This window comes from Cryptosporidium hominis, assembly GCF_000006425.1.
Source record: "Cryptosporidium hominis TU502 chromosome 7 CHRO017037, whole genome shotgun sequence".
In the NCBI taxonomy this organism is placed as follows: Eukaryota; Apicomplexa; class Conoidasida; order Eucoccidiorida; family Cryptosporidiidae; genus Cryptosporidium; species Cryptosporidium hominis.
In genome coordinates this window covers 1-16,872 of record NW_667336.1, presented here as the reverse complement: position 1 = coordinate 16,872, position 16,872 = coordinate 1, and the positions used below count along the sequence as shown (strand labels likewise).

The 16,872-nt window shown below is 30.3% G+C and overlaps 3 protein-coding genes across 3 annotated transcripts; 2 read left to right on the top strand and 1 right to left on the bottom strand.

Annotated features, from left to right (window-relative positions):
* The first annotated feature begins 2,469 nt into the window (after window positions 1-2,469).
* Chro.70125 (hypothetical protein) lies at window positions 2,470-14,706 on the top strand. The annotated part of the gene is made up of 1 exon (XM_661868.1): window positions 2,470-14,706. The coding sequence occupies one exon, from the start codon at window positions 2,470-2,472 to the stop codon at window positions 14,704-14,706; it is 12,237 nt and encodes a 4,078-aa protein (XP_666960.1).
* Chro.70124 (2OG-Fe oxygenase superfamily (67.4 kD) (3E801)) lies at window positions 14,707-15,759 on the bottom strand. Its single annotated transcript, XM_661867.1, has 1 exon — window positions 14,707-15,759. The coding sequence occupies one exon, from the start codon at window positions 15,757-15,759 to the stop codon at window positions 14,707-14,709; it is 1,053 nt and encodes a 350-aa protein (XP_666959.1).
* A 216-nt stretch (window positions 15,760-15,975) lies between these two features.
* Chro.70123 (hypothetical protein) lies at window positions 15,976-16,737 on the top strand. Its single annotated transcript, XM_661866.1, has 1 exon — window positions 15,976-16,737. One exon carries the CDS (start codon window positions 15,976-15,978, stop codon window positions 16,735-16,737), a length of 762 nt encoding a protein of 253 aa, XP_666958.1.
* Window positions 16,738-16,872: the final 135 nt, after the last annotated feature.

Below are 16,872 nucleotides of genomic sequence, written 5' to 3'. Positions count from 1 at the left end.
GTTTTACCATGAATCAATCAGGATTAGGATCAGGATTGGGATCAGGATTAGGATCTATTGGAGATATAGCATCAGGATCGATAATAAACCAAAGTTTTATTAATTCTTCAAGTACAGGAGGATCAGGATATGGTAGTTCTGAGAATTTAAACTTTTCTTCTAATAGTAGTTCATCATCATCATCAAGTTCATCAGTATCAATAGGAGATGAGAGTGATATTCTATATTTGAAGAGTCTTCCAGGCTTAAGTGATCAATTATTACCAAGTGAAGTAGAACGTGTATTTCAGTATTTAACAACACCTTATCTTAGAATACCTCTTCTTTTACAATTCTTTTCAGATGAAAATAGGATAAATTCCCTTTCATCAGTTTCAGTACAGCATATAATTTGGATGTCTATTTTAGAGCCTTGGCAATGGTCTCCTCCTTCTTCTTTAAATAGTTTAAATAGAAAAGGATCTAATTCAGATTCTTCAAATTCATTAATGTTAATACCAGTGGAAGATAATAAAGAGATTTCAACATCTTCAGGTCTTTTGTTTAATGAGATTTTAAGATCTCCTTCAACACTTTTTAAAGAATTGGAAGAATTAATGTTGATGGCTTTAGATAAAGATACTGGATCATTTTCAGGAGCAAATTCAAAGATTATATTGTTTGTACTTAGAATTTCTATAATAATTTCAAATTATACAAAACATTTGATTAGATATTATGAGAATTATACAAGAATGGGATTAGGAAAAGTATTGAAGATGAATATGAATAAGAATGATAATAAGGGTAAGATGGTTAAAGATTCTATGATGATTGGACCAATGATAAATGGAGTTTTTAGAGGATTTGAGATTCTTTTTAATGATGAGAAATTAATTAACACATTAAGACAATCATATACAAGATTAAGGTATTTAATAGAGAATCTTTATTTAAGAATGATTGTGGATTGGATGAAAAAAGCTTTAAAGGAGCTTAATATTTCTTCCTTATGTGTCTTGTATGCTCATATTGCAAGTATTTATGGTCAAGTTTTCAGTATTGATGATTTAGATATTCATTCTATCACGCTTTTACTTTCTTCTTTGGTTTTTCTTACTACTCATTACTCTGTAGAGGATGGTTCCTCCAATAGTAATGGTAGAACTTTTAAAAAGTCTTCTTCTTCTTCTACTTCCTCATCTTCATCATCATCATCATCAATTCACCAATCTGAGAAAAGATTCTCAAGCTTATATATAAGAAATCCTTGGGGTTATACTTTGAATAATATATTAGGAGTACCGGATTTGGATATATTTACAATCCAAGCAAGAACAAGAAGTATTATAATTAAATGGCTTTCAAATAATGTAAATGAAGCAAATTTGGTATTAGATACCGTAGTTAATGCAGTAGCAATGAAAGGTATTGGTGAAATAGATATTAATAATTTGGATCTTAATGATGATCATATAGACGATGGTTTAACAAGAGGCCCATCAACAAGGGAATGGATTCAACTTCCAAGTATAAGTGGTGGAGGAAGGTTTGTTCCATTGAGTGAGATTCCTGCAGATTTGTATGATTGGTTAAGTTGTGATGATATAGATTCTGTTAAGAGTAAAATTAATTCAAAAGTTGGATCTAGAAATACAAATTCTAGTGGTAATTCTTCCTATAGATCTTTAAACTGGTGGCGTTTGAAAAGAAAGTTTTCAAGAGCTATACAATCCAGAGTTCAAAGGGGAGGAGGAGGAGGAATTGGAATTAGTAGTGGATTACGTTCAGATGATGGACAAAAAGAGACTTCAGGTTCTTTTATAGACGGATTAGGAGGAGGAGGAGGAGGAGGTGTTAGTGGATCTTATTCTTCCTCCTCTCCTCAAAGCAGGTACTTAAGGTCAAGGATTAGAGTACAATGAGTGGTTTAGGACAATTCTTTCAATTAATACTGAGACTGAGATAAATGTTCAATTTTCATTATTTTCACTTAAAAACAATAATTTAAGAGTTCTTGGGAATTGGATTCATGAATTTGAAGATTTTGAAGATGTGATTAGGGAATCAGATGATTTTCAGAAGGATCAATTGGATGAAGAAGGGAAAGAAGAAGAAAGGAGAGAATTCTCAAATAATAGATTATTGGGAAATCAGTTCCAATCAGCAGATATTGCAAATACTGAGAATCTTTATTGGTGTAAATTGATAGGAAGTAGGATTGATTTATATAAATGGGAGGCATTTCATAAGACAAATCAAATAACTTATAAGACAAAATATAGTAGAAATAGTCTTCCAAAAGGAGCTGAATGGATTGTTGATATTTTTGAACCTTGGAGAGCAATTTTTCTGGGTGGTGTAACAACAATTTATATTGATGATGGGAATTCTGATACAAATAATGATAGTAATAATAACAATAAGATCTTTGGATCTTTTGGTTCTAAGGAGAAGATAATAACAGGAAGAAATATTGGAAAGAATAAGATGAGTTATAAGCCTCCAGATCTCTCAAATATGGTAAGAATGCAATTTTTATATCCTTTATATGAACCTGGAGAAGGACCAGAGTCTCCAAATCAAAAAGTAACGAGTATGAGAAATACAATAATTTCAAGATCAGAGTTTGATAATGTTAGAAAGAAGAGGGGGAATGGAGATAATAGTAATAATAATAATAAGGGAGGTGAGTTAGGAAGTGAAGAAGAGGATGAGGAGGAAGATATTGTTTCTCAAAATGTTGAAATAGTGACTCATTCATTGAAAGAGATAGTTATTCAAAGATTTCCTCCAGTCATTTTAGTATTTGATATTGTTGAACAGGGAAGACTTTATTATAAACAACTTTGTCACACTTCAAATATTTCCTTTAGTCTTGGATCTTTGGATAACAGCAAGTTCATAACTCCTTTTCTTTCAACTAGGGACTTTTACTATGACAGAAATGGGCCCACTTCTTCGGGTTTTGGAGAATTAGGAGTAGGTGGAGGATTAGGTGGAGGAGATTTAGGTGTAGGAGGCGGAGGAGGCGGGAAATTCTCCAGACTAGATTCCAATATGGATGGAAGGTTTGCATTGGCATCTGGGATGCCTTTAAGTAGAGGAAGGAAGCCCAGTAGGTCTTTAGTGATCATGAGAGATTATTACAAAGAACCAGTTGGTACAGAGATGTATATACCTTCAAGGTTTTTATTGGGATTGATTCCACAGATATTTTTGGAAACTCATGAGTTTTGGCAAAGTCAGAGTACGGGTAATATTCGAGGATATCCAAGAAAGTCAAAATTAAGATTATCCAAAGTTGAGAGAAAGAAATCAAGTTTAAAAGAAGGATCAACTAATTCAGCAGTAGTAGGATTAGGAGGAGTTAATAGAGAAGATTTGAAAACGTTAAGAAGGGATCATCTAAAAAAGAAAGGAGAAGATGGTGATACTTTCAAAAATCAAGATCAAGATAAGAAATTGAAAGAAGAACATAGAATGCATGATGAGGATCTTTATTTGTTGGATATTTTTGTATATCCTTGTTCTGATCCAGCTCAAAGATATGGATTAATAGGAGATGGAATATCTTTAATACAAAGAAGGTATATTCAGAATCCAAATATTGTACAGACATTGATCAATCTTCAAACATTATATGGATCTTCAGGTGAGTTTCATTCTTTATTTAATACTTTACAAAGATTGGATGATGTATCTCATACTCTTTTATGGTCAAATGATAATCCTATGGATTCTAATGGAGGAGGTAATCTTTCAATGGAGTTAAATTTAGATCAAATAGAGTTTCCGAGATTACATTTAAGTTTTGTAAGAAGAGAAAGAGATAGATCCAACACATTATTAACAATGCCAACAAACATGAGAAGTTCTTCAGGATTTAGTTCTGGACAAGTAAGATATGTTTGTGAACAACATAGTGGACTTTATCTAAGTTGGAGGAATATATTTGATTATCCATTAACATGTGAATTACTTAGAGGTCTTCCTCATTCAGTTCTATTAGAGAATGATGATGGTGATTTTTTCATTTTGGTTCCTGCTACTGCGAAACCTGTATTAATTCCTCCAATAGGATTGAGTGGAGGAACAGGAGGAGCAGAGGGAAAAGGAGGAGTAGGAGGAACAGGAGCAGGTGGTTCCATTTCATCAATTCAAGGAAAAGAACAGGGAATTTTTGAGAGATTTTCATCAACAATAGGAAATAATAATGAGGGTCTTTCATCTTTGATCTATTCCAGTACAAGTATTTTGAGTGAAAATATTGAAAGTATTACAACAGCTCCAGGCCAATATTTAGTATCAATGGCATCTGTTGCATCTCAGAATTTGTTTCATACAGCAGTTTCTACTTTAGCAAATACTACAAAAAATGTTGTTGATGGAACAATTAGAAAAGCCGGTGAAGTGATTGTAGGAGGAGGATTGGGAGGAACAATAGGAGTGGGAACAAGAGGAATGGGTGGAGGACTGGAACAAGGAGAAGGACTTGAAGGAGTTTCTTCGTTACTTTTCAGAGGAACTTACATTATGGATAGAGCAGACAAAGTCTGGATTTCAAAATTGGGTCCAACAAAGCATTATTTGTATCCTGTTCATACTTCTAAGTCTTTTATATTCATTAATTCAGTAGTTTCTGGTCTATATTTGATGTTATGGAGATTTTTGGAGCAACAATTTGAGTCAGTACTTTCTGTATTAGATATTGCAACAAGCAGTGATATGGAAAGTTCATTTTCTATGGAAGGTGAATGGAGCTCAGAGGAGAAACAGTTATGGCAAGTATTTAATAGTTTAGGCCACGCTTGGGACTGTCATCCTGATGCACATGCATGCAGACTTAAGATTTGGTTATATTGTTTAAGACATTTCTCAGCTTCATTATTATTAAAATCAAGAAATAAAATAAAAACAACAAATAAATCTCTTTTTTTACCATCTGATGAATTCTTTTATTCAACATGGGATCTTTATCCAGATATTGAGGGATATGTAACAAAGCTTGCAAATGTTTCAGCAAATTGTAGACTTTCTTTAGAGGAGGAATTGGAAGTTTTACAAGCATTTCCAAATTTTGTTAAAGATTCTCCAGAATTAAATAATCGTCTTAATTTAGTCACTTGTGCTTTTGAAAAGGAAAAGAGTCTTTATTCTTCCTCTTTATTATCATCTTCTAAGATTTCTAATCAAAAAAGAGTAGAAAAAGATTTTATTAAGGAGGATAGAGATCTTGAAATGATTGAATTTCAACTTTTTAATCCACAAATTCCTCAAATTGATGATTTTGATAGTTGGATGGATATTTCTTGTATTGGTGTTTCAGAATATGGAGGTGTTTCTAATATTAATAATCCAATTTCTTCTTTATGGGAAAATCTTTCAAATACTTTAGGAACTTTGAATCTTCCTCCAGTAGTTAATAATAATAGTAATATTAATATTAATAATTTAGGAAATGGTTATTATGTGGATTATGGTTTAGATAAATCAAAAAGATCAGCTTTTCTTTCTGATGGACGAAAGATGATGAATGATAATAAAAATTATCAAGGAGGAATAGTTTCAGGAGAAGATGCAACTGAATTTTTGATCAAATTTTTAGGAAGATCAACAATTTCAAAAATGATTTCTAATGCAGTTTCTGCAACAGTTTCTGGAATTTCAAGTGGAGTAGCTGCAGCTGTAGCAGCTGTATCTAATACTAATAATAATACTAATACTAATAATAATACTAATATTAATAATATAACAATGAATAATAATAATAATAATAATATTACTGGTGGATTTTCTTTAGATATTCCTTTTATTCAAGATATTTCTTCTTCTAATACTATAGGAACAATGGTAGGAGTAGGAGTGGGAGGAATAACAACAACAACAACAGGAGGAGGAGGAGGAGGAGGAGGTACAATTGGAGGAACTCCAGTTTATCTTTCAGATTGGATTTTTATCTATGAATTACTTACAGGATATTTTCCATTAGAAGTTATTCCTGGTGAATCTAGTCATGTATGGGGAGTACTTTTGGCAAGATCTCTTCCAGCTTGGGATTGGAAATCACCAAGTATACTTGTATCAATATTAAGATTATTAATATTAAATCCTAGATTAGCTTTAAGTTCAAGAATGCCACGTTTTTCTGAAGAAGTGAAGAAAAATAAGTTACAAATTGGAACAGTTTTAAAATCTCAAGAATGTTTTCAAACTTTGGTAAAAGATGCATCTTTAATACTTAGCCAAGAATATAAATCAGGATCTTTAATTACTTATTCTAGAAATTACTCAACAAATCATTTAAAATCTTCAAAGAATACAATTTCTTCTTTCTTTTCTTCATTATTTCTTACAAATATGGGTAATTATATTTCACAAGAGGGAAATTCAATTAAAGCTTTGACAATTTCTCCAGAATCCAGAATTTCAAGATGGAGTATTTCATTAAATAAAGGTAACTATAACTGTGAAGAAAGAAAACTTGGATGTATTATGGTTTCTGGATCTTGTCAAATAAATCAACAAGATTTACTTTGTTATTCTAAATCACCAATTCTTGAATCACAGAATATAGACAAATTTTTAATTCCAGTAGAAAAAGAACAAGTTGAAGATTCAATCTATGATTTACCAGGAATGCTTTTCTCACATCCAATAAGCAGAACTACTATTGGTAAGTCTTCTTTGGAGAGATATAGAAATGATATTAGAGAGTATTCAAGAATAATTTCCAATAGATTAGACTTTTCTATTCTTGGACTTGATTATACAAGATTGTTTTCTGCTTTTTGCCATTATCACGGATTATTGGTTGGATCTGGTACTGGAGCTGGGGTTGGATCTGGACCTGGAGCAGGAGCTGGGGTTGGAGTTGGACAGGGGTATGGAGTTAGTCCAGGATCGGGATTAGGGGTTGGACCAGGACCTAGAGTTGGAGCTGTTGGACCAGGTTTTACTATGAATCAATCAGGATCAGGATCAGGATCAGGAACTGGACCTGGATCTGGAAAAGACCCCAAAGTTAGATGGGAAGAGATCAGACAAGGTATAATGGATCTTAGAATGCTTCTTTTGCAATTATATTTCAAAGATGGACAATTCATAGATTCTGCCATTTCCAGACTTGATGAAATAGCTAATGGCCAAGCAGGAAGAAGAAGTATATCTCAAGAAAGGAAGGCTAATAAGAATGAAAAAGAGTGGTTTTTGTATTGGTCTAGTATTTTCGGAAAGTTATGTGGTAAAGAACCAATATTACGCTTTGATTTTCTTGTTTCTCAATTAATGAGCTCAAGCTCTCAAAATGATATAAAGAGATTGAGTCTATTTGTAGATGATGAAGATATTCAAGTTATTCATTCATTAACTGCAGCTACGATGATGACTGTTAATAGAAGATCTCAAGTTAGTAATGCTTTAATTCAACTTAGAGATATTATTTGTTTCCTATCGAGCATTCAAGATGAACTTAGAATTCGAGAAGGTGGAGGAATCGGAGGAATCGGAGGAATCGAAGGAATCGGAGGAATCGAAGGAGGAGCAGCAGGAGCAGGAATTGGCCAAAAAATCCACAAAGATTTTAAATGGTTGGAAAGGAATTTGATTTCATTGGAAATGAAATTAAAAAATGTAGCTAGAGTTCTTTCTTCAAAAAGGCATTATGTAAGATTATTGAATATTAGAAATGGAATTGAAATAGTTACAAAAGAAGATCTTGAGAAATGTAAAAGTGAGGATATTATGGCATTATATGATCCAAGATTCCTTGTTTTTGAATTTGCTTATAGTATTTTATTAAGAAAAGATCAAGTTGAACTTATACATAAATTATATAATTCAGCAATTCAAGGAAAAAGTATCTGTCATCAAATGATTATGGGAGCTGGAAAAACTACAGTTATTTCTCCTTTATTATCTTTATTATTAGGAGATTCTGAGAGATTAGTAGTACAAGTTGTTCCACATGAATTGCTTGAATTTACTAGGGATGTACTTAGATCCAGATTTTCTTGTATTGTTAAGAAAAGGATTCTTAAATTCCAATTCAATAGGAATTCTATATGTACTCCTGAATTATATAGAAGACTTGTACATGCTAAAGAACAGAAAGCTATTATTCTATGCCATCCAACTTCTATAAAATCTTTATTCTTAAAAACTGTATTCTTATTTAGAATTTTAAGATATTGGAATAATGATATTACTTCTTCTTCAGGACTTAAAATGGCTCTTAAATACATTTCTCTATCTGCTAATATTAATAAAAACAAACTAGTAGAATTATTTGATAAAAGTGGATCATCAATTAAACAAATGTTAAAGATTGGAAGCAATGCTACAAACAACTCCAAGGAAGGAGAAGGAATAATAGGAAGTGGAAAAGGAGGTGGAAAAAGAAGAAGAAAAATAATGGGAGGAAGAAAAAGGGAAATGAGAAATTTAAGATCAAAGGAGGTATCTTCCAAACTTGTGAATGAAATTTTAAATAATGAAGATAAAGAAGAACTTTATTTACAATACAAGAAAGAACTTGATTTATGTCTTAGAATATTACATATATTCAAATATGAATCTGTAGTAATTGTTGATGAAATTGATATGATTTTACATCCTTTAAAATCTGAACTTCATTGGCCAATTGGTGAAAAGATTCCATTAGATTTATCTGGAGATCTTGATCAAGATTATCCTCATTCTCATGATCATTCTTCTATTTTTATTTCTGATGATATTAATTATTGTGAAGGAGAAAGAAATGAATATTTTGGATCTAAACAAATCATTAAAGATCATAGATTTAATGATTTTAATAATAATAGTCATGGAATTAGAGTTGGAACTGGAGTTGGAACTGAAGTTGGAGCTGGATCTGAAGATAGAGATTATAATAATAATAATAATAGTAATGAATTCTATTCCTCTACTTTAGATTCTATAGGTATGAGATGGTTAATTCCTTGGTATTTAATTGAAGCTTTACTTACAAAACCTAATCAAATTAATCTTCTTAGTAATGGTCAAATGCTTAAAAGTGGATCTATTGTTAATTTACTGATCAAGATCCAATCTAAAATAGAATTAGGAATTTCTAGTAGAAGCATACAAAGCAATCCTCATTTGGTTCTTTTGGATGAGGAATACTATGAGAAAGAAATCAAACCTCTTTTGATCCGTTGGATCATCTTTGTTATCAGACTTCACAAATTCTCAGGACTTTCTGACGAACTTTGTGAGCTTTACTTGAGTACCAGAGGTTCTTTGAAACTTGGTCCAGGATCAGGAGTGGGAGTTATACCTGAATCTGGACCTGGACAGGGATACGAATCAGGACCCAGAATCAAATCAGACCATTCAACAACTAAAGGAATTCAAGAAAACACTAGAGATCTTAATTTTTCAACCTTAATCTCAAAACTTGATCATCTAGATGATTCTAGTATGAAGATTCTTAATTTAAGCAAAGATTGGATAAATGAATATCTTCCTCATGTATTCCAACTTGTTCATAGAGTATCATATGGTCTTCTAGATGAATCTACATCAGGGATCTCCAGAAGAAATTGGCTTGGACAAAGATTTCCAGAATTTAAAACTATTAAAAGTGAAAAAGATATAACAAAAACAACAACAATGACAGAACAAACTCCTCCTTTAAGTAGACATCTACTATCTATTCCTTTTATTGGTAAAGATACTCCCTCAGTAGCTTCTGAATTTAGTCATCCAGATGTTGTTATTGGACTAACAATACTAGCTTATAGATATAATGGACTTAGAAGAAATGATATATATCATTTATTAGATTCACAAAAAAGATCATGTCAAGGAGGATTTGGTCAACTTAAAGATAGACCAAGTGTATTGGAATTTAATAAATGGGTAAAACTTTCTGGTGGAAGAGTTAGAGGAACTAAAAGAGATCAACTTAAAAACATGATCTCTTCTTTAAATTCTATTGATCATCAAAAAAATAATACAACTCCTGATCTTATTAGTAATTTTGAAAATCAAAGTGAAGAAAATAATATTCAAACAAATAAAAAAATGAATAAATTAATTAATTCAATCAAAAATAATAATAGTAATAAGAATAATAAATCATCTTCACAAATTGATCAAATTTGTCTACTTTGGCCTCTTGATGTAATTAATCTTCAAGATCATGAACAATTGGAACAACTTTATCAACTTCTTAGATTCCAACCTCTTGCTATTAAAGCTTTTCTTGGAAGATTAGTATTTCCTGAATTACTTGAATATAGTGAAAAACAACTATCTGCTTCTGGTCAAGAAATTGGCGGGGAAATGCTTTTTTCTACAAGATTAGGTTTTTCCGGTACCCCAAGTGAATTACTTCCTGTTGAATTAGGTAAATGTGAATATGAAAAAGGAAGTGATGGTGAAATGATAAATTATTTAACAAATGGAGAAATAATTTCTTCAATTGAAATTTTAGATGTTGATTGGACTGTCAAAGAATTTCTTTTAAATATTTGTAGTACATGCAGAAATAAAGAAGTGCATGCATTAATAGATTCAGGTGCATTTATCACAGGATTATCAAATGTACAAGTTGCAGAATTTTTATTAAGAAATGGACTTAAAGATATTGATGCAGTAGTTTTTATTGATGATAGAGATAAACAAATGATTATGCTTAGAGATGGTTTTAGAATTATTGAGATCTCACAATGTGGGGTTTCTTTAGAAAGAAGATTTGCTTTTTATGATCATGTTCATTCTATTGGACAAGATATTAAACATACTCCTCTTGCTAAAGCAATACTTACTGTTAGTAAAGATATGATTTTTAGAGATTTTGCACAAGGAGCTTATAGAATGAGACAACTTGGACAAGGACAAACTATACATATAGTTTTACAAGCTCAAGTTGCTGATCTTATTGAAAGAAATGCAATACTTTGTAGAATAATTTCTGAAAGAAACTTATTTACAAAATCATTAAATGAATCTTTTACCTCAGAAAATAATAATAAGAGAAATAAAGATTTAATTTCTCTTAAAGGAAATGGTAATAACTTTGAAATACCTAATCCTCTCTTATTCTTAAGATGTTTATGTGGATGGTTACTTATTCAAAGTATAATTAAAGAATTTGAACAGAATCAACTTTTATGTGTACAATCTTTGGAAAATATTTGGAGAAAGAAATCATTTAGAAGAATGGTAAATGAACATATTCAATGGGAAGAGGATTGTAATTCTAATGAAGATCAAGATAAATTGGTGGATGTATTTGTAGAGAAACTTTCTTTTGAAATTCCAAGTACGGTACCATTTAATATTCCTGTTAAAGATCAACTTAGAAACAAACTTTTGGATAATCGTGATATTATTATTGAAAGTAATGGTTTTGGTTCAACTAACTCTTTTGTAGTAAATAATGGAACAGAAGGCCCTGAAATCAAATTAGCAAACCATCTTCTTGAACAACTTGAGGAAATGAGTTTATACAAAGGTCACCAAGGCGAGAAAGTTAGAGGAGGAGGTCTTGATCGTGAGATGGAAAAAGAACTTGAAATGGAGCTAGAAATTTATCAAGAAAAGGAGTTAGAACAGGAAAAAGAACAAGAAAAACAACAAGAGAAGCAACAAGAGACAGAAAATGCTAATCTTACTTTAAAATGGGCAAAACCAAGCTTAGATGTAAGTAAAGACTTTTGGCCTTTTGAAGCCCTTTTGGCGGGAAATGCGATGCTTTCTATTGGAGTTGAAGGTGGGGCTGGAACTGGAACTGGAATAAAACAAACTTCAAGTTGTTCTACCCACAATAACAGCAGTAACAACAATATAGGGAGGAAGAAAATAGAGGATTTTGCACCATTTGCTTTCTTTACGACTTCAAAAGGAAGTGGAGGAATTAATCGTCAAGCTTCAACTATTACTTGTCCAAATCTTGAAAATATATTTCTTCCTCTTAGTGAATATTATGTAATAAGTTCAAATACAACAAATAATAATAATTTGGGTGATAATAATTGCATAGATTTTCCAAATCATCTCAGATTTACAACAAATCTTTATAATCCAAGTATTGCAAGAAATTATTCCAACAACTCAAACTTGCAACAAAGACTTAATAACTTTAATATAATCATAGAATGGGAAAATTTCAAATCTTCCAATAATAATAACCACCTTCCTAGAGATTATCTTATTCAACTTAAAGAAGCATTTGCAGTTTTTGATGGCGATTCAACAGGAAAAATCAATTTGGATGATATTCCTGATCTTCTTAAAACTCTTAATTGGGTAGAAAATGTGAACTTATTTGAGAAAGAAATTCTCAAGTGTCTTAGACTTAAGATTAAATCAAAAATCAAAAATCAAAATAATAATAATACCATTCTTATTCCAAATGGGAATGATAAATCATCAATTAAAACTGTAAATAATTTACTTAGCGTTGAAAATGAATTAAATGATAATAATAATACCAATACCAATAATAAAATTAGGAATGAAAAAGATGAAGAACTTTTAGACTTTATTAATGATCATCCTTGGGAAAAATCTAATAATATGAATGATAACCAACTTATTGAAATGGATTCCAGTGAATTAATATTAGAAAGTAGTTACTTACAAGAAGAAGAGAAGAAGATTAATATTGACTTTGAAGAATTATACCAAGTAATGAATTCTGTGTTAAATACTAGCTCAAATAAATGTTATATTGGTGTAACCTTAGAAGAAGCTCAATCAATTAGATGGATTATTCACAGAATTTGTTCAGATACTGATGATGGAGAAATCCTTAGAAAAACTTTAAATCAAAAAATTAATGATCAATTCTTCAGTATCAAAATATACCATCTCTCCAATACTCTTCTTTTACTTGATGAAATTAATAACTATATAATTTCTTCATTTTCAAAACATTCACAATTTGACAATAATAATATTCCAATAGATTTTCTCGAAAAAGCGAACCAAGAAAGTAATATTGAAAAGATTAATTTATTAGAATTACAAGCCCAATCAATATATAAATTTGTAAACTCTGAAAGTAATTTCACAAAACAAGAAATTAGTACTGTTGTTAGAACTCTTCAAAACAACCACTGTAAACTTAGAAAAGACTTTTATATGGATATTAAGAAATGTAGAAGACGTAATAAAAAAGAAAATGAAACCAATTTATTAGATAATAACAATCTTTTATCCATAATTTTCACAATACCAAATGAATCAGCCATTTTACAATGTAGAGGATTAGCCAGTAGATTATCCTCCAAATTGAATAAATTTAATATGACCATTCTTGATTTATTCAAATTATTAGACAAGAACCAAACAGGATCCATATCATCAATCCATTTATATGCTTCATTAGAATCACTTCAAATAGCTCCAAATCCTTTAGATTATTCAAGAATTATACATTTTGTTTTTGGAAATAATTTACCAGATCTTGCAAATGATTTAAATTCTTTACATCATATTTCAATTTCTCAAGAAAACTTTATGAGAGCTTTCTATACCCATAAAAACTATTATAATAATTCATCAATTAATAATACAAGTTGTTTACCTTCTTTACCAAAAATAGATGATTCCATGATTAATCAAGCTGAAAGTAAACTTAAACATAATATGAATATTTATAGAGATTCTTATAATAATGGATTTGGAGGAATTGATGGATTAGGAATACAATATTTTGATCCAATATTTCTTTCAAAGTTAAAATGTAAATTAAATCTTCATAGTAATTTTCATAAAGTCTTTGAAATACCTGGAGTAATAACCATTTGGAATCCAGAACAACTGGAAGGAAAATATAGAGGTGTTATGAAAAAGAATAGAGAAAGAATATGCCTTGGACAATATGGAAGTGGAAACTATGATTTTACTATAAATAGTAGTAATAATAGTAGTGGAAATTTCCAATCACAAATACTTGAAATAACTGACCATAATTCTTCAAGTATGTCAGAAAGCTCAGAATTGAAAAAATTTGTCAGCATAGTTTTCCCTCATCCAAAGAAATTTAAACCAATATTCAAAGGATCGCTCTTAATTCCAAATACCAATATGGAAACTGGAATATTTACAATATGGAAACCAATTCCTCCATCAAACCAATTTGTATCTCTTGGAGTAATCGTAAAAAAAGGAGATGAAGTTCCTTCAATTAATACAATCAGATGTATTCCTGTTCACTGGTGTAGAATAGTTAATTATAGAAGTCTTCCTTGCATTGGATCTTTACAGCAAAAACCAATAATTGGACAAAAAATCTCAGAAAATAAAAATTCAAATACAATAATTCATCCGGTTTCATTTTGTCTTACCTCAAATCTTCAAGTGCTTGGAGCCGTTGTTAATCTTAAAAATCATTCATACTCTGAACATGCAAACATTTCTGGATCATTTGTAAACAAAGATGAATTTATTCAAATATATAACAAACTTTATGTTCCTGCTGATGAAAAGATTGCAAATGTTCTCAATTATCGTGAAATTTTGGATAGAAATGTCTTATTTTCAAGACTTTTTTGGCTTGATATTGCATACTCTGAAATTGCAGTTCATTATTTAAATAATAATAACTTTGAAGATAATAAAACAATTGAGGGTAATAAACAACAACATAATTCAATCCCTCAAGTAATTAACTGCTCATATTTAATCCCACAAATTTCCAATAAGAAGAATCATATTTCCAATAATCACCATATTTCACTTTTTGGAATATAATTATATTCTTTCAGGCAAAATTCTAATAGAAGGATCTCTGCTATCGCAGAAATCTTTGTAATCGCATTCACATGGATAATTATAATGACTTTCTATATACTTTCTTATTGTTATTGAAACTCTTCTTTTTCTTTGTTGAAATTTTCCTTGTATTTTATCATACTTTCTTGACTTTATTCCATGCTCCCAAGCATACCTTATCTCATTTTTCATTATATATAAACTGTTTTCTGGTATATATACTGTTCTTTTACTAATACGATTATATTTTCTCGATCCACTACCTTCTTTAGAAGAAAAATCAAGATTTTTGCGTTTTGATAATTCGTTAAATTCAAACAAAATACCACTTCCTAAAGATATTACTGATATATTTTCACCGATTGTATGATGAGAATCTATATGTGGGCCAATACCCTTTCCTACTTCATACTCATTTATTGTAATCTGGTCAGGAACTTCTGTTATTATCTTTAATGATAACATTCTTTCTATAAGACGATTTAATATAGGTGGAATATCTCTCTCCCATACAGAACTTATTGTTTTATTATTATAATCAAAAGAATAACCATAATGCTGCACTTTTCGATTTAATTTAGTCTCCCACTGACCATTATTGTCAATCCAGTTTAATAATTCAATAGCCTCTAACTTATTGATAAAATCTTCGATTAAAACCAATCCTTTATCCGCTAAAAATCTTTTATTTTCATCATAATCTTCACTGCTTTGTTCAATAACATTTTTTATTTCAACTCTCTGTGAGTAGCTTGCCTTTATTCTTCTACCACCAATCAACACCGGTATTTCTTCTGCATGCAGTTGCATGCAATGCTCGTAAAATCGTATTGAGGCGGGTAAATTTGCAAATAATACAAAAGAATTCGAATTTTCACCCAAATGAAATTCTTTAACTTCTCCAAATACTTGAAACTCTTTCAGAAGATCTTCCTCTAATCCGAAATAACACTTTCTACCAAGATTTGAAATATGAATCAACTCCGAAGGATTTTTTGACCTTTTATAGCTGTAAACGATCTCTTCTGTCATTATTGACACATTAGATTTTATATACCTTTTCCTTGCTTGCTAATTAATTAAATAATTAATATTTTTATTTTCTTAATTTCAAATTTTACCATTATGCGCTAAAAATTTGCGTATAGAATTCATCCATGATTATAATAATAATATTATTATTATAAAAATCAACAAAAAAGTTGGCGATGTGGCCATTAAAACATTCAAAGAAGATTCAGAGCCAGAATGAGCAGGAAAGAGCATGAAGACAATGATCGGGGACTTGAAAAACTCTTGGAACATTTAACTCTTCAAAATGATGCGTTTTCATCTTCCAATAAACTTCTTATGAATTATTATAAAACCTTGAAAATCCAAACTTGTAACTTAATGAGTCTAATTAAAGCACTTATATGCATTACTAGTCCAAATAGTTTATCCCAAGAAGATGAAAATTGTGCCTTAATAGTAAATACATGCAAACTAAAATGGGTGGAATCTCTTTACAATTTCTTAAATATTACTGAACATGACTTAGAAACAATAGTAATTTCACCAATAATAGAATCTTATTCACTCTCTGAAGCTAAGTTTGAGCTTAAAATGAGCCTGATAAAATCTGAATTGAATCTTCAAAAAGATTCCTTATATAAAAATTTTTATTCTAATATTATTGGATCCCTAAATCTTATTCATGATTCAAAAGGAATACGTGAGTTTGTTTTTGAAGCTTTGAACCTTTTTCAAGACAAAAAATTGGAAAATTCTATGGCAAATGAAGAACCTTTATTCAATATTTTTCTTGTTAAACTCTTTAATAATCATAATTCAGAAGAAGCTATTTTAATTACAAGTAACCAAAATGAAGGATCCTCACAAATTTTTTGTGAAAGACTCAACTTTGTTGATCCTTCCAAGTATTTTTGTTTTGACAAATGTATTCTATTTAACAAATTCAATCTTAGATTCCTTGTTTATAATAGTGCAGGCGGTCTTTTGTTGGTCTGATAGAATATGTGATATGAATACTCAGTTTCTCCAGGATTACTTTTTTCTTTTCAAATTTGATAACCCAAAGAGAAAGCTCATTTTTAACATAATTTCGTCATTAAACCAATTCATTTCAAAGTTTATGATCAAATA